General features: G+C 44.4%; 1 protein-coding gene across 1 annotated transcript; it reads right to left on the bottom strand.

Moving 5' to 3' along the window:
• Positions 1-660: 660 nt before the first annotated feature.
• On the bottom strand, positions 661-22,201 carry FOSL1 (FOS like 1, AP-1 transcription factor subunit). The gene is made up of 4 exons (XM_068261693.1): positions 22,025-22,201; positions 7,554-7,748; positions 2,762-2,869; positions 661-1,574 (listed from the first exon to the last, which is right to left on the bottom strand). Exons 1-4 carry the CDS (start codon positions 22,175-22,177, stop codon positions 1,140-1,142), a joined length of 891 nt encoding a protein of 296 aa, XP_068117794.1. The 5' UTR covers positions 22,178-22,201; the 3' UTR covers positions 661-1,139.
• Between the last annotated feature and the right edge of the window lie 303 nt (positions 22,202-22,504).

Genomic DNA, 22,504 nt, shown 5'->3' with positions numbered 1-22,504 from the left:
AAATAGCATTGACACCACCCTGGATTTAAGCAGGCATAGGGCGAGCCGTCTTGTGACCCTGCACTAAAATTTGGCCATGCCAATTTAAATGTACGCCCTCTCGGTGTCTGCACTGCTTCCCATGCAGGGCTGTGGAGTCGGAGTTGAGGAGAAATTTTGGGTACTTGGGGCCATATGCAAATCACTTTTTCTACTGAGTTTTCTCCTAGAAGATAATTTTTCATGTTTGATTTAAAATAACATTTTCAACTAAAAAAGGTACCTGTTTTAACTCGATGGACGTATGTCTTTTTTCAACCAAAATAACTATGTAACTATGTAAAAAGTAAGTGAAAAGTACTACCAAAATTATTTTGAGTATTTTCTTTCTTTCTGGTGGCTTCAAAGGCATTTTATTGAAATGTTTAAAAATATCACCTAGTAGAAAACTGAGGAGAAAAAGTTAATTGCATATGGGCCTTGGAGTCCGAGTCCGAGTCAATAGTTTCATGAACTGAGGAGTCGGAGTTGGATAATTTGTGTACCGACCAGCCCTGCTAACAAGTATGTAGATACAGACTCATACAAGTACATACTTGAAGATTAGCTTTCAGTACAGTTGTGTTGTTGAGAATTTATCTTTGAAAAAGAGTGTGATAAATAAAACAAAATAAACACAAATTTATTTGGGGGTATTTTTATTATAATAAATCATTATCAAAATCTACGTACCCCAAACAGTGAGCTTATAAAAATATACTTTAATAAATACGGTATTAAGTCATCCGGCTCTGCCGATGCTTTTACCCATGAGACTACTACGCAGTCATCTAAACTTTCGGCTCTGCCGCTATGTAACAGTGGACAAGCAGTTTAATGCGGCTCTGCCTCTAACTGTGACCCTGTGGTTATATAGCTATATTTCCATCTTTACTTGCGACCCTATAAAAGAAGGCCACGCATCTAACCAAATCCCTTAATAATGAGACAAATATATTAAAAAGAAACCAACGTAGAAAAACGTGATAGCATGCTTTACTGATAAAGTGAATCTAATCCTATATATGGGATCTAAAACATTGTTAAGACAAGCATAACTGTATCTCAGATCAGTTTAGACATAGTGTAACACTAAAGGCAACCTCCCCTCCAAATACAGACTAAAGAGTCAATAAAGTTGGTGAGCTGAGGGATGCAGGACTTTGATCCCCGCTATTATTGCTACTACTTGAACTGAGTTTCCGATGAGCCGTGGAACAGGATTCTTGAGCTCCTGGGTAGGTGAACACCAGTGATGGTGTGAAGGGTGTAATTGACGGTGTCTTCATTAGTGTGGGAGTGTGAAGAGCTTCTGGTTCAAGAACGGTGTCGCTGATCTCTATTCTGGGAAGCTTGATTTTGGAACCTCGTTCTTCGTGCGTTTCTTGCTTTATAGGTCTTGAGGAATTCCCTTGCTTGCTACTTTGTTGAGAGTGGACCACTTTGCAGATCGGCTGATGGGCATCGAGAATCAACTCCAGCTTATCTTTCTGCTTTTGCAGCTCTGCGATCTCCTTTTGTAGAGATGACTTCTCCTCTTCGAGTTTGTCTGTTTCCTGAAAATGAGGAAAAGAATATTTAGTTTCATGCACATTTTACTTTTCTATCGTTGATTCACAAAACCAAGAATTATCTCTCCTGAGTCATTTTTCACTTCAGCTATAAAACATTGACTTTCTGTTCAGCTTTAAGTCCACTGAATTTTATCTTACCGTTCACATTAGTTAAAACATTCCAGAGGAACTAGCACAGCTGATACGCATCAAAGCGCAACTTCCCGTTGTCATGCCGTGCATCGTAACGTGTGCACGCAATTGTGCCTGTGCACGTTATCTGGTAGGAAAGAGCCCTTAGTTGTTTCTGAGTAGGGATGGTCAATGAGGTGCAAATAATTCTGTGTTGATGCACAATTATGCAATTTCACGCATCTTGTAAATTGAGCTGTCAAACCCCACCTTGGTTTAATTTCAAACTGCATAAATTTGCATTAAAAAGGGGAATCATTTTTCAACCACTCCAAATTATTTACATCTTGTTGACCATCCTTGTTTAAGTAACTTAACTTGGATATTATTTTTGTCACCTAATTTTTAAAACTTCTTTTGCTTGTTGGATGAGTCAAATAAAAGATTAAGCCTTGTACACATGTACAAGGACTGTCACCTGCCGGGTTTGGGTCCCGATCCCTTGGGTGACATTTTGGGTGCAAGTACAGTACAGACACAATATTTCTCCATAAAATTAATGATTAAGCAGCATGTTCCCCAAATATATTTAAGCAGCATTACACATCGATACATAGGAATTTCCCCAAACTCCCCCACCTTAAACTACCAAGTATAAGCCGGAAGACTCGCTCTCTTCTTAAAAAACACCAAAGTTAATTATGCAGAGTACCCCCATAAATCCCCAAACATAATGTCCTTTTGGACTGCCCTGGTGGTCTAGTTACCCCCCATATAGCTTTCCCTGGGGGCCGCGCCAGTACATGTGGCTGCGGCAGGACTCGGTAATCAGCTTGACCGGGTCGTAGGCTGTTTCCGGGCCCCATACACCAGTAAGGGTTCTGATGCCCTGATGGTGGCCCTGTGTGAACAGGTTCTGGAGAAATAACTCAAACTTTCGTTCATCTGGGCTCTGGTGAGCAGCAAACCTAAGCAACAGAAATAACATCTACAAAGGGTCATTTTATTTCCCTATACCTTAGAAATAAAATAAATTTCCATCGATTGTCTTGACTTACCGCTTGGAGATAATCGGTCAGCTCTTTGCGACGGTTCCTGCATTTGGCCGCTGCAACCTTGTTTCTCTCTCTCCGTAATCTTCTTCTCTCTTCTTCTTCGTGTGAGATCTTTGAAAGGAAAACAGCAATTTAGAACATCTATGGTGGATAAATCATACCAGAAGCAGATCAAACAAACACTCAGTAAATAAGTAAATAGTTGAAGGGTGAAGTGGCTGAGTGATTCATTCATGTATTCACATAACTCATCCTGTTGCAATGAGAATATGCAGAGAGCTTATGTATGTAGGGGGTACAGCTGTCCTGAGGTGTAGAGATGTGGGTTGCTGGCAGTGCCACAGCCCATCCTGTGCACTTGCTATGTACATAGGTCACAAAGCATTAAGGACTGAATGGCGTCTGCTTACCTTATGAATGGAAGGATTGGCAGTGTGTGTGACCTGGTGACTCAGGCATTAGTGTTTATCCCTCTGCAATTTACAATTTGGCACTCATGTCCCAGCTTCTTTTCCCCGTGACTCACCCCCTCCCCCCCTCTTCGGCTATGAGTCGCCCATCAACCGTTTCCGTAACATGTGTAATGCTTCCAAATTCAGGCGCTAAAATCTTTAACTGTTCGGGGTATAGTACAGTCCCCACATGAGCAGTACTAGTACTAATCAGGGAGTTGCATACACCCGATCTTTAATATATAGCTGTCCCTTTTTTTAGAGGGACAGGCCCTCTTTGGAAACCAAATCCCTCTGTCCCTCTAAAGGCCCATACCCACCGTGCGATTTTCCTGACGAGCTGTGATTTTTTAAAAAATTTTTTTTAGCAATGAATGGTCGTTTCTGCAATCTCGCGACATAGGTAAAGGCACACAATCACACGAACGACATTTAGCGATGCACAACGATAACGACTGTCATTGTGGGACGCATCTTTAAGACCCCTGATGTGCAAAGTACCACATTCGCTTGACTTCCCGTTCACGCCTGTCGTGTAACGGCATGTGACATTGCGAGCTAAAAGAGGAATTGCTGCATGCTAGTCGTCTAGGGGAAGTCGCTGGGTGGTGAGTACTCAGCTTAATAGGGCTTATGTATACACCTATGTAAACATTTGTATTTTTCTTTAGAAAACTGTGTTTAAAGCAATATAAAAGTATAAGTATAAAGGTTATATATTTTCCTAATCAGTGGGAAGCCAATGGATGGTCCAGAGGTTTCCCAGATCCTCCTCAAGCCCACTGTTGCTGCCCAGGACCCTATTCTTCTTCATGTCCACGCCCTTTTCTGTAGTATTAGCTCTGGTTCCTCCGACAATATTTTACAAGAGCTTGTTGAATATGCTCTTGTTGCCATGCTCCCATCTGTGTATCAGCGCATTCACACTGTGCTTGCGCATGTATGGTCCACTCATAACCAGTAGAACTAAGCCGGTCGTGCACAAAGTAAAAAGCGGTGCATGGAGCTTCATTCTACCAGGAAGCTTCATTCTACCGGGACTGTACTCATGCATGCCTAGTACAGATGCACTCATATGTGGATGGAACCGTGGTAACAAGAGCATATTCAACAGGCTCTTGTTGAGTATGTTCAGAAGGAGTTTAAACTGTTCCAGGCAGGAAAATAGGCCCCTAATATTTGATTTGCACTCCCGATGAAGCCTTTTGTTGGTTGAAAAATGTCAAGCCCTTGTTTTATCTATGTGTAAGGGTGATTTGTCCCCACTTATGTCCGCAAACAATGTGCCTTACTAAATGCGATTGATAGTGGAGGAACGCAGAGCCTGACATTGTTTGCCTGTGACTTGGGTTACATATTCCCATGAGTGATAATATTAACACTGTGGAAACCTCTCTGTCTCCTCTCATTCATCTATACCATATATGGTGTTAGGCCCTACATGCTATTCCAACAGATACTAGCGTGTGGACCAAAGCACTAGACACCAAGTTCAAAACACCATTTATTGTCGTTGTCTCTTTTATTGCTTAAAGTGACTCTGTAACAAAAATTACAACGTTTTTTCTACCTTCCTACAAGTTCCTAAACCTATTCTAATGTGATCTGGCTTGCTGCAGCTCTTTCTACTATAACCATCTCTGTAACAAATCAATGTATCTTTCCCCTGTCAGACTTGTCGGCCTGTGTCTGGAAGGCTGCCAAGTTCTTCAGTGTTGAACTGTTCCTCTATGCACACTCCAGTGTGTGTTTTATTTACATAAGCCAGCAGCTTCTCTGCTATCTTAAAGGTGGCCATACACTGGCCCGATTCCCGGCCGTTTCGACAGCAGATTCGATCCTGGGATCGAATCTGCTGCCAATCGTTCGCGGTAAACGCCGCCGACGATCCGATTTCCTCCCGAAATCGGATCGGTCCGTCGATCGCGCCGTGCGGGAAATTACCCTCGATCGCCCGCGGGTAAAGTGCGCGTCGCTAGCGGCGGCCGATCCGATGAAAAATACATTACCTGATGCGGGCTCCCGGGCGTCTTCTCCGCATCTTCTCAGCGCTGCACCCGCTCCATCCCGGCGCTTCCTGGGTCACTGCAGTGACCCAGGAAGTTCAAATAGAGGGCGCTCTATTTGAACTTCCTGGTCACGGAGTGACACAGGAAGCGCCGAGATGGAGCAAGAACAGAGCGGTGCAGCGTGGAGAAGATGCCAGCGTCAGGTAATGTATGCGCGGGGGGAGGACAGGCGGCAGGAGCAGCTGAACAGATTGTGATCGGTTTCAGGCTGAAATCGATTCACAATCTGTTTGCAGTAAAGGCAGCCATACGATCCCTATCTGATCAGATTCGATCAGATAGGGATCTGTCAGCTGGTCGATCTGATGGCACATCGACCAGTGTATGGCTGCCTTAACAGTGATAGAAGAGAGCTGGATAAAAATCCTCCTCTGGAGGCTGTGAAAGGAGCTTGTCTGTCACATACTAAGGAGTTAACGACATAGGCAGAGCTGTCTGCAGGAAGCCTGTAATGTTCAGTGCATGAGAGAAGCTGGGGACAGAAGGTAAACACACACAAGTGATCTCTTGAGATTCAGAAGTAAGGCTGTATACAGCCTGCTTGTGTATGGATGTATTTTCTATGTGTGGACATACTGTACATCAACCTACTTCCTGTTTTGGTGGCCATTTTGTTTGTTTATAAACAAACTTTTTAAAACAGTTTTTGACTACTTTTAATGCGGCGGGGAGCGGCGAAATTGTGACAGAGGGTAATAGATGTCCCCTAACGCACTGGTATGTTTACTTTTGTGCGATTTTAACAATACAGATTCTCTTTAATGAAAAAGTTATATTTTAGTGCATTATTAGGGGCCTTTTTCCTGCCTGGAACAGTTTAAGGCCTCTTGCACACTGCAAGCAAATCAGATTCAGATTCAGATTTTTAATCTGTTTTTACATCCGATTCCGATTCAGATTTTTAATCTTAACTGCATGCTGCGTTTTTTGATCCGTTTTTCTGTTGAATGTATTCAAGGAAAATCGGAATCGGAATCGGAATCGGAATCGGAAAACGGATTTGCAGTGTGCAGGGAGCCTTAAGTCGGATTCTCCCCCGAGTGCTGTTCTTAGTTTTTCTGTATGTTCAGAAGGACCCTGTGCTGGGAAGGAGAGATGAAAGAACAAGCCTCTGGATAATCTCGAAGCTTCCCACTAATTAGGTATCTAACTATTTCATTTTTTGCTTCAGGGACGCTTGCATTTATTTCCATCTTTTATATATTGATATATTTCTTATTTTCAAATGTTAATATAATAATTTTAAAAATGATGATAGAAAAGTATAGTTTGAATGATAAACGATGTCTTTGCATACTGTATGTGTACTTTTCTTTATGCGTCACTAGGAGTCTGACGAAAACATCATTGGAGGTGTGTCAGAGGGGTGTGTCATAAAGGTGACACTTTTTCTTATCTCAAAAAGTTGCAAAACATGCTAATACATGCCGCTTTAACAATACTGGAGGATTTTATTCAATATAGGGGTGAACTGTAGAAATACACAAAAAGTACTGTACAATAAAAAAGGTGAAATATAATATTTGCCTGACTGTTTGGCTCAACTTATTACTCTTGGACTGACCATGCACATATCAGTATATCAGGCTGATTTAATTGCTTTGTTTGAATCTTCTGAGGATATAGTGCCATTAAATTATCAACTTTTAATTGATTTCAGGTAATTTGTTGAGCAGTTCCTCATGTGGAAAGTATTTGTACCGGTTGCCTATAGCAACCAGCCATATTATTTGCTTCATCTGCATGACAGATGAATGCAGGACAAGCATCTCAAGAAGCAGTTATGGCAAACTCTATATCTGCATTAAAAGAGGGCTTGGATGCGTTCTTTGCTTTGAAGGGCATCCACAGCTATAATTACCAGGTAATTCCTGGGAAAGTTGATCCAGGAATTCATCTGACTCCATCTGGAATCGGGAAGGGATATTTACCTTTTAAGGCTAGTTGGCCCAAACCTTACCCTGGATCAACTGGGTATGTGCAGGTTCAGGATGGTGTTTTTTTTTTGTTTTTCCTTCTGGTGGAACTTGATGGATGTTTGTCTTTTTTCAAACTAACTATGTAACTATGGAAGGGAATCAGGTTGTACTGATCTGAAACCAGAAGAAGGCGGGCGGACTACAGACTTGCTTCAAAGCCTGAAAACCTGCCTCTTTTCAGTGACTCATATCCAGGCTTTAAAACTCATGAGTGATCCTAATCTGAATGTATTTTTTAAAGTTTTTTTGGGGGGGGAGAAATAAGATTGGAAGACGTTTGCACCATAATACTTACATGTTCACCAACTCGTCTTCGTCCCATGCTCAGGCCTCCCCCCATGCTTCTGATGACACCGTGGCGTGGACTGGGGTAGGGTGGTAAGGACAGCGGCCGTACACTTGGCTGAATCATCCAGTTGAGGTCTTGGTTTGATGTTATTGCGTTTAGCGTTGGTACAAACGGAATGGCTGAGGTGTGAGGTGAATATTTCTGGAAACAAGAAAATAAATCAATTACTCATTGGAAAACAAATTCAACAGAGCAACGTTGTGCTAAATTCCGTTATGATGCAAGTATCTGTAACACTCCTGAGACATTTTTCATGAAGACTATAAGTCTTGGTTCTTGTTGCACTAAAAAACGATCCATTTAGCGGAACGAAATGGAACACCAAGCAATAGGATCTGTTCACATCAGTATAGGGAGTCTGCAATAATTCTGAGCCGTCGGGTGCGTCGCGGGTATACCAAGCGGGTGGTGACGGGGAACCGAATGGAATACAAGGATGAAAAACTGATGCCCAAAGTTAAAAACTGATCAGTTTGAAACTGAAAACAGATCAGTTTTTAAAGGATCAGTTTTTGACCCATGCAGTGTGAGCTGAACCTTAAAGTGGCTGTTAACAGTACAATATCGCGGACAATCGATCAGGATCAACGGGAGCACGATAGGGGTGCCCATAGGGCCCTCCCTCAATCACAGTATTAGCTCTCCATTGGTCCTGTGCTGGTAATATTCACTTCTATAGATGCTTTAAATAGTAGTAATCATTAACAAACTGTTCCCTGTTCCCTTCTTGCACCTCTGACACTGCAGCTGCCATTGGCAGGTTTTGATGCGCCATATAAATTGTTATGTATAGAGCGCTTGGGGGGCCCCATTGTAAAACTTGCATCGGGGCCCACAGCTGCTTAGCTACGCCAGTGGCAGTATGGTGCGACTAAGGGCAGCTGGAGGATTTACCGAGACGGCCAGTGGATGATCAAAGTGGCCCGGGAGGACGGTGAGGGTGCCCACGGCCTGGAGGAAACCCCAGGTATGTATAAATGCTTTCATTTTTTTTTGTCTCAGGTTTCCTTTAAGAGAAAAAAATACTGCTAAACAATTTGATCAGATCAATGGGATCGATACAAAAATAACTTATTTTAATTATGGATAGTGTAGAAAGGAGTGAGAACAAGAGTCTTTACAGCCATCTGCGTCCTGCCTGGGAGAATTGTGTATATGTTACGGCCAGAACCCGAAGTGTGGCCACTTCTTGTTCTGGCCAGCCACTTCGGGTTCTGGCCGGCCAATGTGCGAAGTGGCCGCAGCGCAGCGGCCATTGTTAGAAATGTTATGTTTACGCCGTCTCGCTGCGGCCAAATTGATGACAACTTTCTTAAGTTAATGAAATATAGCCGGCGGCAATGTAATAGATGAAGCCCTTTCGCACTGCCTCTCTCCTCTCCCCCCCCCCCCCCCCGCACAATAAGTAGCAGCTGGCGGGGACACACGTGTCCCGAGAGTCGTTCGTCGCGGCAGGGGAATCCTGCCGTTCCTGCAGAGCGGGTGCTGGCAGAAGCAATGTCTGCAGCCTCCCCGCTCTGCTGCCCCTGCCGCGATGAACGACTCTCGGGGACAGGCATGTCCCCGCCGGCTGCTACTTATTGTATGGGAGGCGGGGAGAGGAGAGAGGCGGGGGAGGAGAGAGGCAGTGCAAAAGCCGGCGGCTTCATATATTACATTGCCGCCGGCTATATTTAATTAAATTAAGCAAGTTGTCATCAATTTGGCCGCAGCGAGACGGCGTAAACATTACATTTCTAACAATGGCCGCTGCGCTGCGGCCACTTCGCACATTGGCCGGCCAGAACCCGAAGTGGCTGGCCAAAACGCGAAGTGGCCACACTTCGGGTTCTGGCCGTAACATATATATATATAAAAAGCACCCCATGAAGAAATGGGCGCGAAATAAGAGTGATAGAATATCTATAATTTTGCAAATATTTTATTATCCACTATAGGCGCAAAATAAGGATAAAAGAATATCTGTCATTTTACTGATATTCTATTATCCATTATAGCATAATATTGGTAATTTTACCAATATTTTACTATATCCTCTCCTAGCCCTGTTCTCACAAAGGACCCTCCCTTTTGATGCCCAACACTAAACGATGGTGGGTGGCTAACATTAACCCCACCACACACCTAACCCTTCTACACCTAACCCTTAAGACCCTCTGGGTGCCGCCATAAGCGCCCATTAAAAGATCAGCTATCAGTGTAAACTTGGTTGCGTGACACACCCGATATATGTCGGGGCCACCTGCACTGTGAATTGCGGCAAATTAGTGTGATCCAAGAGAATTTCCTTCACTTCCTGGCCTGAGAGGAAGCAAGCAAACTTCTGTAACGAGTGTAAACACTATTTATTATGGCATTGACTGCAGAGTGGGCAAAAATTACAAAAAAACTGCCATCACTTCCGTACAGTCAGGTAAGTATTAGAGGCAGAGGAACAGCAGGACTGCCAGGCAACTGGTATCGTTTAACCACTTGATGACCCAGCCTTTACCCCCCCTTAAGGACCAGCGCTGATTTAGCTGATCTGTGCTGGGTGGGCTCTACAGCCCCCAGCACAGATCAAACACCAGGCAGAGCGACCAGATCGCCCCCCTTTTTCCCCCACTAGGGGGATGATGTGCTGGGGGGGTCTGATCGCTCCTGCCTGCGTGTGGCCGGCGGGGGGGGGGCACCTCAAAGCCCCCTCCACCGCAGGATTCCCACTCTCCCTCTCCTCCCTCCCTTCCCCAGAGATCGGAGGCTGCACAGGAACGGATCTGTCCTGTGCAGCCTCTAACAGGCTCCTGCCTGTCATGTGACAGCGATCCCCGGCCGCTGATTGGCCGGGGGGATAGCTGATCTAGTACAACGCTGCTACTGTTAGCAGCGTTGTACAAATGTAAACAAAGCGCATTATTTCTGCTTGTGTTTACATTTAGCCTGCGAGCCGCAATCGGCGGCCTGCAGGCTATTCACAGAGCCCCCCGCCGTGAATTGACAGGAAGCAATCAGCCTGCAGCCGGCGACACAGATCTGCGTCGCTGGTCCTGCAGCTGCCACTTTGCCGACGCGCGTTATGAGTGCGCGGTCGGCAAGTGGTTAAAAGGAAATAAATATGGCAGCCTCCATGGAATATGATGGCGCTTTATATATCAACTAGCAGACCCAAGCCCATTTAAACAACGGGCTCTAGAGTCTGTGTTTTTCGCCGCCGCATGTACTGCGCACGCGCACCGCGCGCACCCGCCCCACACCTGGCCGCACCGCCCACCTGGCTCCCTGGCCTCCTTCCCTGTCCTCCTGTCTGTGTGAGGCTAGGTCCGTGCACATGCGCAGTAGCAAAAAAGCACGGACGTACGCAGGGACAGTTGCCTATTGTTATATAGGATAATAATAATCATAATCTCTCACTTCAAGAAGCATGCAGAAAGGTCCTGACTGTCCCCTGGTCAGGATACTAGGAGAAATCTCTACATTGCACCAAGAACAAAGACAGCCATAAAATAAATAATAACAGAGTTTATTAAACTCTTTCGTTTTGAATTGAAGAAAAATCGATCTGGGATTCCATGAAAAGTTCTGCACTGCATGGAAAAATATACTGTACTTCTATTTACCCACGTGTCGATCTCATCTGAGTACCGCTAGGTGGCAGTGTGAGCTTGCATGCGGTAGAGTAGACAGAGCACACACTGCACGTTCCCAGCGTCAGAACTCGGCAGAGACCTCTATGCAGAGTTCCCCATGGATGGAAACTTACTTTCCAAGCAGCAAGAAAAAGAAATTGGACGTCCCAGAAATTCATTTACAATGATGTCACTGGCTATTTCCATTATGTGACACAAATCAGGAAATGTTCTTAAGATTAGAAATATTCTGATGACAGTTCTGAGAAACATACATACATGTATTTATTACTTATTTATAGAAAAGAAAAATGGTGTAGGGGAAGTCAGGGACAGACACCACACTTGTTAGCTCCAAGGTTAGGCACCACAGGGGAAAGGGGGGTTGTTGGGGGTCTTATGGTTATTGGAATTAAAGGACACCCGAGGTGAAAATAAACTAAGGAAATAAACAATTGTATCTATCCTCCTCCTCCTAAAAATGAACGTTTTCAGATAGTCCACAGTTTTATTTTATATTTAAATCTACTTTTTTTTAAATCTACTTTTTAAGTTTTTACTGTTTTATTGTTTTTTTCTCAATGACACATTCATTGAAGTATGCTAGAGCTAAAATCTATGAACTATTGCCCCTTTTTATTTATTTCCTGCTCTCAGAAGACATTTTATGCTAGGAAAGTGTTTTATAGTTGTAATTTCTTATCAGTGAGGGTCACACTATAGTCTGACCCAGTCCTGACTCAGACAGGAACTGCCACTTACATACCTGATGTTTAACTCATTCAGGCAGAGAAAGAAGAAAAGGAACATAGCATAGCTATATGTGTGCTAGGCACTGTACATACACATGTCTATCTCATCATGTCACATGTTACCTCGGGTATTCTTTAAGTAGTAGAATATCTGTAATTTTACTGGTATTCTTCTAGCGGCTATCTCCTGCACCCTTTTTACTGGATGCCTTTTTTATTATTTATTATTTATATGGCAGTGACATCTTTTAAAGCATTGTTCAGAGTCTGTAGCTATGTCCTCAAAGGAGCTCACAATCCAATTCCTAACATAGTCACAGTCCTATGTCTTACCATATTATGTATTTATATGGCACTGACATTATCTTCACACGTTACAGAGCACACAGTCATGTCACTAACTGAGGAGCTCATAATCTGTATGTGTTTGAGATGTGAAGTGCCCAGAGGTGACTGTGCTATCCACCATAAAAAGAAAAAAAGATTGCTGAAAATAATAATTCAAATGTTGAGGGGGAGCTTATATTGGCCAGACCATAAAAGACAATGGGCCCTATCCAATTCACTTTTTCTCTTAAGTTTTATCCTAGGAGCTAATCCTTCATTTTCTGTTTAAAATAACTTTTCAGCACTCTGCAATTAAAAAAGTGGCAAAAAGCTGACTTCATTATAAGCCAAGGTATCAACTTTTATCTAAGAATCCAGAAAAAAGTGATTCAAGTATAAGCCTAGCATTAGGTATTCCCCTCCCCATTGTAAATAGCCAGATGTGGCCCCAGTATTTGGCAGCCCCTCCCCAGTATAAATAGCCAGATATACCCCCAGTATTATGTAGCCCATTCCCAGTATAAATAACCAGATGTGCCCCCAGTATGAGGTAGCCCCTCCCCAGTATAAATAGCTCAGTATAAAGTAGCCCCCCCCCCCCCCCCCAGCATAGATAGCCAGATGTATCCCCAGTATTAGCTATCCCCCTCCCCACTTTAAATAGCCAGATGTGCCTCCAGTACTAGGTACCTTCCCCCCCAACCCAATAAAGATAGCCAGATATGCCCCAGTATTAGGTAGCCCTCCCAACCCAGCGTGGTGCTGACCTGACCGTGTAGTAAAACAAGCACTCTCCGCTCTGCATATGGCAAGGTGGTCCCTCGTGGGGGGGTGGGGGGGGGGGGTGGGGTACAGCCATTACCCATACATGCACTCTCCGCTCTGCATATGGCAAGGGGGTCACTTCTGGGAGGGGGGTGGCACAGCCATCACACATTTTGCTCTGCATTTGGCGGGTTGTGGGCACAGCGTCACTTAGTAAGATTTTTGGACGGCTGCCTTTAGGTGACTGGCATATACTCGAGAATATACGGTACTCCGTCAGACCTGAACAACCAGTACAAGCCTAGGCACAGTTGCTCACATTAATCCCTAACACTGATTCAAACAGGATTCAAAGAAAACAGTTAAATATCTAGTTAAACATTTATGAAAAGTGCTCGCCAACCAAAGGCTTTGCATCCCTCTCCAGCTAACCTAGTGATTCACCTATCTCAGCGTCACCGCAAAGCCAGGTAGCTGGAACAGCCCTATCTGTTTGACAGCTTTCTTTCACTGTACTGCCTACTGAGCAATGAGTCAGCGTAGTCAGGGAGCTGAGTCACCATCTAATGAAGTGTGTGACAGTGTAAGTGGCAGAACTTCAATAGACGGTAATGGTGTCACCTCACAACCTCTCCTCACCTCACCAATTCACTTGGCAGGTTAAACAGGTCCCATAGATCTATTTCAAGGCGTACTAGGGCAAAAAAATATGAAGGAAAGAGGATTAAGCAATTTACACGTGTACTCTAAAGTTTACAATCAGTAGATACAGAATTCTAAGCTGAGTTAGTGAGTGCAGTCTGTAGGGCTGCCACTTATGTGTTATGTGAATCTGGCAGGACTGGTGCTCTTCCTCACAGACTGCGGACTGTTCCAATCCCTTTGTTTTGAAATATCCACCATGTGATGCATACATAGGTGCAGTGGTATAATCCACCTGTCTTCCTTATTCCTCACCTGATGTAGTGCACTGTGCTAACAAGGCAAGGACCTTGGGAATACACACATAACAGGCTCATCCACATGTGGCAGTATTCTTTACCGCATACATTTAAAATGGGTGCCGCAGGAATTTCGGTGGTGGAGACAGACGAAAGTAGAATATCGTTAAATTACCAATATTCTACTACTGAAATGAATAATTGGATAATTCTGATATTGGGATATTGGTAATCTGTACAAATATTTTACTATGGCCTAACCTTTCTCAGGGTCAGCTGGATAGCATACTAGTAAGGCTGTTGCCTTTGATGTAAGCCTTTGACCAGGGTTCGAATTGTGGCTCAAGCCAGAATGTAAAACAGTAAGGAGTCTTTGGGCAAGGCTCCTTAAAGATCCTGGTCTCCTGTTAAGTGCACCTTAAAGGAATCATTATGAAACTATGCTACCCCCCGCTCTACTTACCCGGGGCTACCTCCAGCCCCTGGGAGCCGCTATGTCCCACGGCACATCTCGCAGTCGCTGGCCCGGAGACCCCGCGGTGCGGATTACTGCGCCTGCGTGAGCACCGCTGTGAATCACCTCCATGTGGTCCGGACTGTACTGCGCAGGTGCAGAACTACTACGCCTGCACAGTACAGTCCGGACAACGTGGAGGTGACTGACAGCAGCGCTCGCGCCAGCGTAGAAGCCTCTGCACCGGCCTGGATCCCGGGCCGGCTGCTGCGAGCGGAGATGCGGCGTGGGACATTGCGTCTGCCAGGGGCTGGAGGTATCCTTGGGTAAGTAGAGCGGGGGGGGGGGGGGGGGGTAGCATAATGTGATTGAAGATTCCTTTATGTGGCTGCAGCTCTGGCGCTTTGAGTCAGGCAGGAGAAAAGTGCAATATAAATGTTCTGTGTCGTTTCTTTTCTACTCTTACATGAGCCCTTCCGCTCGATGCCTAAACCTTACTACCTCACCCCCCCCTCCCCTCCCCGCATAACCCTAACTGACTCTGCCTCTCGATGCCTAACCCAAACTACCCCCCCCCCCCCCCCCGCCAGCATACCCCTAACCGACTCTGCCTCTCGATACCTAGCCAACCCCACCCCCCGATCGATGTCTAACCACAACTGACTCCCCTCTTGATTCCTAACATCCCCTCTAGGGATGAGCTGCGGAGTTCCAATTTCCCAGAATACCGCATTACCGACACTGCGAGTTTTAAGGACAATCCCAAGACTCAAAAGTATTAGGCCATTCAGGGCTCGTTTCCACTATCGCGAATCTGCATGCGTCCAACGCATGCAGATTCGCACATGTAATGCAAGTGAATGGACCTGTTTCCACTGTAGCGTTTGCGTGGTGCGTTTTTATGAGCGGTGAAAAAACGCACAAAAGAGCCAACGAATTCGCCTGCTAGTGGAATGGGTACTTATCCGTTAGCCGGGCGCATCCGGCAGGTGGCGCTAATTACTATTCCCCCTCCAGGCCGACATGGATAGTAGGGAAAGATGCAACTCTGGTGGAGTTTTGTCGCCACCTAGAGGATGCGCCCGGCTAACGGATAAGTACCGTGGAATGCATGCGAATCGCCGCTAATGTATTTAATAGGGAAATCGCATGCGTTTTTTTACGCGTTATTTTACGCGATTCCGCATGCGATTCCGCATAGGAACCAATGTAAATTAACACAGGCAGTGACATGGTTAAAAACGCACATAGCCTAACCTATGCGAAATCGCATGCGTAATCGCGTAAAATAACGCGTAAAAAAACGCACCTGCATGCGATTTCTTCTGCGGTGGAATCCAGGCGATTCCGCACCGCTACAGTGGAAACGAGCCCTCAGAGAATCAGTATTGTACCACAGTTGCCAATCAGAAATGCGAATTATGCATTATAGCATACATCCACTAAATACAGCGGATTCTGCAAAAAACTTTCTTTGTTAGTGAACTAACTTTATTGGCAAAGATATATATAAAAAAGGGAATGGGGCAGAGTTGGATTGTGCCCTCTGCTTCATTGAATGTCTCGCCGGTAGTAGTTCAGGTACATTTAAAAGAGCATTATTTTTAGATTAGTAATTCATAAAAACATCAAGAAAAAATTAAAGGAATACTGGCATTGCCAAATGATCCACTTCCGAGAGACTAACGGCTGCTTGCTCACTTCCTGTCAGTCTGAACCACGCCCGTTTTAGTCATATAATCATGTAATAGGCAGAGTGATTGTCCTAACAGCTGAATCTATGCCTGATAGCCTATCAGACATCATGGTTTCAAATGGACTGGGAGGGGAGGGGTGAGCAAACATATGTACTGTTTGAGGCTTTATGAATAAGTGATGTATGCTTTTAATTTTTTTTCTGCAAAAGATTTAACTCTTAACCACAAAATCTGAGGCAAAATTACTATAAAACAATATTTTATTAAATATATGCCTGAAAATTTTAAACAAACATGGGGGCATTAGCAGCACTGAGATTGCCCTAGGAGGAGATGCAACAGCCCACAGCCTGCCAGGAACAGCATCACCCCCCCCCCCCCCCCCATCAGATTCCTGTAACACATAAAAAATAGCTGCACAGATGGAACTCATTAGCACCGCATAGAGCTCAGCGTCACATGTGAGCGTTGAATGTATACGTGAGGACATATATCATTTTTGGTTTTCATTTTTTTTTACAATAGAGTAAAAACTGAGTATTTATCTGATAGCTAGGAGTTCGGAAGTAATTACTGTCTGATTACATTAAAGGGAAGGTCTGAGGTGTTTAACAATCAATACTCTACTTCCATGGTGCTTCCTCCAGCCCCTGACAGCGATCCTGTGCCCTCGCCAAAGCTCCGGTGGCTTCTGGTCCCCACTGGTGCAGATGACAGTTCGGCATCTTGCTGCGCTCCAGCGTGCGGCTTACGGAGTTGCACTGACGTCATCTGGACACATGCTGGAGCGCAGTAGACATCTTGCACTGGCCAGGGAGCGGGTTCATAGTGGAGACTTGCAATGCGTCAGCCGCATTGTAACGCGGAACATCGCACTGCAATACAAAAGCAATGTGACGCTCACAGTGCGGCCTTCGCAGTGCGTTCGGTTAGAGTGCAGTACCCCAACACGCAGTGCATTGACCACATAATGCCTGTGCTAACAATACCGTGAAGCATACTTTTCAATTGCTGTATGCTTCACTGTATGCAATACAATGCGCAGAGGACGCATGGTGCAGTTTTCTGAGTGCCATGCATTGCTGCTGTCACAGGGAACTTAACTGTGATCCTGGCCTTATGGGCTGTTACGAGCATAGAAGGGACATCAGAAGCTAATTAGTGAGGACATATGGAGCATGAGCATCACTTTGAATATAGCTGGGGAACATGTCTGGATGATTTATCTGTACATGCGTATGTAATGATTCAGCTGTGCATGAAATGGTGATTTAGGATGTTCTGTACAAATCTCTGATGGCATCAGCTATGAGTCACCTACACTACGGTATCTATAACCTGAGGCTGCAAGGAGGGCTCTAATCATGCAATACTGCACAGGAAATAAATTGTGACGACTGAAGGCTTCTCTACAGGTGTGGACCTACATCTATACAACCCTCCTATTTACCTAATGATAGTTTGCAAAATAAGTGATACCAGTCCCACACTTTGGGAAACATTGTTGTAGAATACTGTACATACAGTCCTGGCTTTACGTTAGGAGGAAAGGTTTATTCTGTTAAGGATCATCTTTTTTTTTTAAAAAAAATAATTAAGTTAAAGTGGGCAGTGTGGTGGTGTAGTGGTTAGCTTTATCACCTTGCAGCACTAAGTCTATGGTTCAAATCCCAGCCAGGGCAGAGTTCGTATGTTCTCCCTGTGTCTGCATGGGTTTTCTCTAAGCACTCTGGTTTCCTCTTACATCCCCAAAACATACAGATAAATTAATTGGCTTCCCCCTAAATTGTCCCTAGACTACAATACATGCACTACATGATATAGACATAATGCTAGGCATACACGGAATCGAGCCGGTGCGTCCCCGATCGTCTGCGCGGGCGCGTGGATCGATTCTCGCTCGTCCCCGCGGGCAGTTCCTTATCAGCCGCTCGTTTCTTCCATTGTCCGCCCGCAGGGATCGAGCTCGGTATCGATCCGCCGCGGTGATCGGACAGGTTGAATATTATCAATCGAGCCATCAGTGGCTCGACTGATAACAACTATCGCGCCGCCAGCATAAGACTGTGAGCCCCTCTGAGGTACAGTTAAGTGACAAGACAATATACTCTGTACAGCACTGTGGAAGATGTCGACGCTATATAAATCTCACTAATATTATAAATGCGAAAGTTTGGATGTTTGTTACTCAATCACGCATCAATGGCTGAACGGATGTGAATGAAATTTGGCACACACAGAGTACATTACCTGGAATAACATATAGGATACTTTTTATCCCAATACCCCAAAAGTGGGTGGAGACAAATACAAATTTCACTTGGAAAATGTAAACTGCAGCCATTCTTACACTGTTAATGGCAGGGTTCTCAAACTTTGCACAGTTGGTGACTGGGACTAATATTCAGAAAAGTGGGTGGAGCCTAAAAAAGCCAATCAAAATTCACCTACTGATTTTCAAGAGGAATATTTAATTGCTGCCATTCTTGCCTGGTTAATGGCACAAGCCTCAAACCTGGTGCAGTTGGTCATTGGGTGACTCGGGTTCATATTCAGAAAAGGGGGTGGATCCCCAGACAGCCAATGAGATTTGTTTCATTTCAGTGCAAATTATTAATGCCAAAGACCACAAAGCTCACAAACTTGGTCATTGAGTAATTGTGTGTTAGGGCTAGAAAAAATGGGCAGAGCCAACACCAGCCAAATACATACCCAGGCAACGCCTGGCATTCAGCTAGTACTAAATAATAATAAAGTCGTACTACAAACAAATCTGTTGGCCACAGTAAATAAATCCTTGAAGGCCAAAAAGTTATGTAAATATTTTTTTCTGTGATCATTTTGGATGACATGGTGGCTGAATATTGTACTGGTTAAAGACATAGGAGACCAGAGTTTGAATCCTGGTTGAAACCAGTACCTATTCAGCAAGGAGTCCTTGAGGAAGCCTCCCTCATGTTCTATGGTGACCTTCTGAGTGTGTCCTATGTGGCTGCAGAACTCAAGTGCTGTCAGTGTGACAGGAAAAAAGCACTATACGAGTATGAACAATAATGGCCGCTATGATACTCTCCTGCAGTAGGAGGGTACCCTCTCCATTGTACAGTGCATGGCTCTCAGAAAGCCAGCAGGGCTTCTCTCTGCAGGGATTACCGTGTAGACTGAAGACGGAGAGTTGGCTTGTGCCCACCTATTTATCTCAAGTCTGTTCACAGCTGCTCACAGAGAAGGGCATGCATCAGAGATGGGCCTTAAAGTGGACCTGAACTCTTACACAGGACAGAAGGGAAGCATAGAGAAATGCACCCTGTATGTATTTAGAGAGTTTAGCCTGTCTAATTGCCACCTCATCTATGACTTATCACAAGTGCAATTTGATCTCTTAGCTGTGTCAGCTAACAAATCTCGGCAGTACTTGGCAGAGCAGATAATTTGCAAACACAGGATGTTAACCCTATGTCTGCTTCCTTGAAAGCAGGAAGTAGACACACTGCAGATATATTGCAGGATCTGTATTAGCTGTAACTAAAAATATTTTTCATAGAGGCCCTGTTCACAGTGCTCAGATGCACTGCAGAATAATTCTGCATGCCAACTCGCTGCCCATACAATGCTATGGGCCTGTTCACAGTACTGCGTTGTAACTGATCGCATTATTCTAACTCGCTGCATTCAGGCTTTGCATTAAAGTCTATGTCCAGTCTCCATTGCAGTTCACACTCATTACATCGTGTGCGTTATGCAAGTGACCACTGTGAACCTAGCCTAATGGTTGTTATGCTGATGCTTATCTTTTAGAGCAGAGAGGAAGTTCTGTGTTCAGGTCCGCTTTAAAGGGACATTTCACTTTCATTCTAAAACTGCCATAAACATAGATGGGCGCTGAAGAAGTATTTTTGTATTTTTAAATCTAAAAATATTTTTGCATTTCAATCTGCACCAACCAAGGCAAGAACTACCAAAACTGAAAGCTCAAAGCTTTTCTATTCAGGTATCGCAACAGTACTCTATGGCATACAGTAGCCATGTGACTGTCCAGGAATGGCAGCAGGAGCAATTGGCTCCTAAGAGGCCTTCTTTAACTTTTATCGTCTCCAGCAAAGTTATAAACATGATACATTTAGAAAACTAAGAAAGGAGACTCTAGTGTTGGGTTAAGGAGCCTTCCTTGTGGTCAATAGGAAATAGCAGTTGCGGCAATAGGATGTAGCCAGTGGCTTAGCTAAGGAGCTACGGGCCCCAGTGCAAGTTTTAAATTGGGTTCCCCCAAGCACTCTATACATAACAATTGATACGGCGACCAAAACCTACCAAGGACATCCACAGTGTCAGAGGTGCAAGAAGGGAATGGAGAACAGTTTGTAAATTATTACTACTATTCAAAGCATCTATAAAAGTGATTATTACAAGCACCGGACCAATAAAGAGCTAATACTGCGGTTGAGGGAGGGCCCTATGGGGCCCACTGGCCCAAGGGCCCTGGTGTGGTCACAACCTCTGTATCCCCAGTTGTAGTTGAGGAGGTCCAAGTGCTGAGTCTAAATGCTTGTCACCTCAGTATTTAAGACATGAGATAAATATGTATTGGTAATAGAATATCTAAACAATGTTCCTTAAATCAATAATAATAGTGATAATTAAAGGGTTGGTCTGACCATACCATAGTGATGATGTCACGTACTTATTTCTTTTGTTTGTTTTATGCGTTCATGCCTTGCGGAAGTGTGTAGGTAGTACTGTGCATCATTTCCAAGGCCTGCTCACCTGCTTCAGCCAGGACAAGGGGACTCCCATCAATGCCTCTTTCTTAAGAATTTTAGCTTGTACTATAGGAAATGTAACTGGAGGGATGAGATTCCTGCTGCACCCCAGAAAGAGAGGCCCCAAGGCAGTGGCAATGGTGTTTGGTGGCGGTGGAAGGGAGTGCATGAATAAGTATAGATACAGCTGCTAAGGTGACTGAACCAACAAGAAGTTATCAATCATTAAAAAAATATAATAATAAAAAATCCCAGTGTATTCAATTAAAGCAAATCTGAAATGATGCACAAAAAAGTCAGATACTTACCTATGGAGAGGGTTGGCTCTGGATCCTACTGAGCCTTTTCTTTCCCCTCTCAGTCCCCTCGTTCCAGCGCTGTCCCTCAGTAAAAGTATGTTGCCCCCGTGAGCCTCAGAAGGCATTGGGAGCAATAGTGTCCCCAAATGCTCCCAAAGATGGGCAGCTCCATTCTGTTTTACTCGAAAGCACTTGTGCATGCGCAATGTGGAGTCACTGGTCTTTGGGAGCACTCAGGGACACGTAGCTCCCAAAGCCTTCTGGGGGCTCACGGAGGTCGGTGAGCCCTAGCGGGGAAATATCGCTGTACTGACCAAGAGGGGACAGGGAAGGCTCTATAGGATTCAGAGCCTCAGAGCCTTCCTTCTCCATAGGTAAGTATCAGATTTTTTTTTGCTTCAGTATCACATTAAAAGGAACCTAAACTGAGGATAAAGATTTTTCCTTTTAAAATAATACCAGTTGCCTGACTCTCCTGCTGATCCTGTGTCTCTAATACTTTTATCCACAGCCCCTGAACAAGCATGCAGATCATGTGCTCTGACTGAAGTCAGACTGGATTAGCTGCATGCTTGCTTCAGGTGTGTGATTCAGCCACTACTGCAGCAAATAGATCAGCAGGACTGCCAGGCAACTGGTATTGATGAAAAGGAAACATCCTTGTCCCTCTCAGTTTAGGTTCCCTTTCAGTTTGGGGAAAAATTATATATATATATATATATATATATATATATATATATATATATATATATATATATATACACTGTTATTCTATCAGAGCACACGTATAGCACGTCATATGGTAAAAAGAACTCACCTGCTGGCTGTCATCTGGGGGTGTTGATCTCATATTGTGACCCATGCTGACAGTTCCAAACAACTGCGAACTTCCAGAGTCCGGGCTGTGGCTACCTCTGCTGCTGCACCCTAAATCCTGATGAGAGTATGTCCCAGTATAGTCTCTGTACATGGTCCGCAAGCGATCCCCTCTTCTGTCTCGATCACACTGACTCACGGATCTACGCTGCTTCATTTTATCAATGGGAACCTAGGACTCAACCAATAGTAAACTGAAAGGGAAAACCTAAACAACCCACATCTTCTTTCCATTGTTCATTCTCTTGTATTTGCCACGATTAGTGAAATACGGAGTTGGTCTCAAAATTTATTATCAATTGTTGCCTTTATTTTGTACAAAAAGTATGATTATTGTTGAAAAGAAGAGATATAATAAAGCAGTCTCCCCCGCACAGTTGGTAGGTGCCGGGATTACCCAAACGAATGACGCAGATGCCCT

Source organism: Hyperolius riggenbachi, chromosome 11, assembly GCF_040937935.1.
Source record: "Hyperolius riggenbachi isolate aHypRig1 chromosome 11, aHypRig1.pri, whole genome shotgun sequence".
In the NCBI taxonomy this organism is placed as follows: Eukaryota; Metazoa; Chordata; class Amphibia; order Anura; family Hyperoliidae; genus Hyperolius; species Hyperolius riggenbachi.
Note: the sequence above shows the minus strand (reverse complement) of the source record. Positions and strands in the feature narration are given on the sequence as shown.

What these genes read in the sequence shown, in the direction of transcription:
- FOSL1 (XM_068261693.1), bottom strand. Translation starts at nt 22,177, where the DNA reads ATGTACAGAGACTATACTGGGACATACTCTCATCAGGATTTAGGGTGC. An exon ending in CCCCAGATGACAGCCAGCAG is followed by an intron (nt 7,749 to 22,024) that starts GTGAGTTCTTTT and finishes TCTTGTTTCCAG; the next exon opens with AAATATTCACCTCACACCTC. An exon ending in GAAGACGAGTTGGTGAACAT is followed by an intron (nt 2,870 to 7,553) that starts GTAAGTATTATG and finishes TTCCTTTCAAAG; the next exon opens with ATCTCACACGAAGAAGAAGA.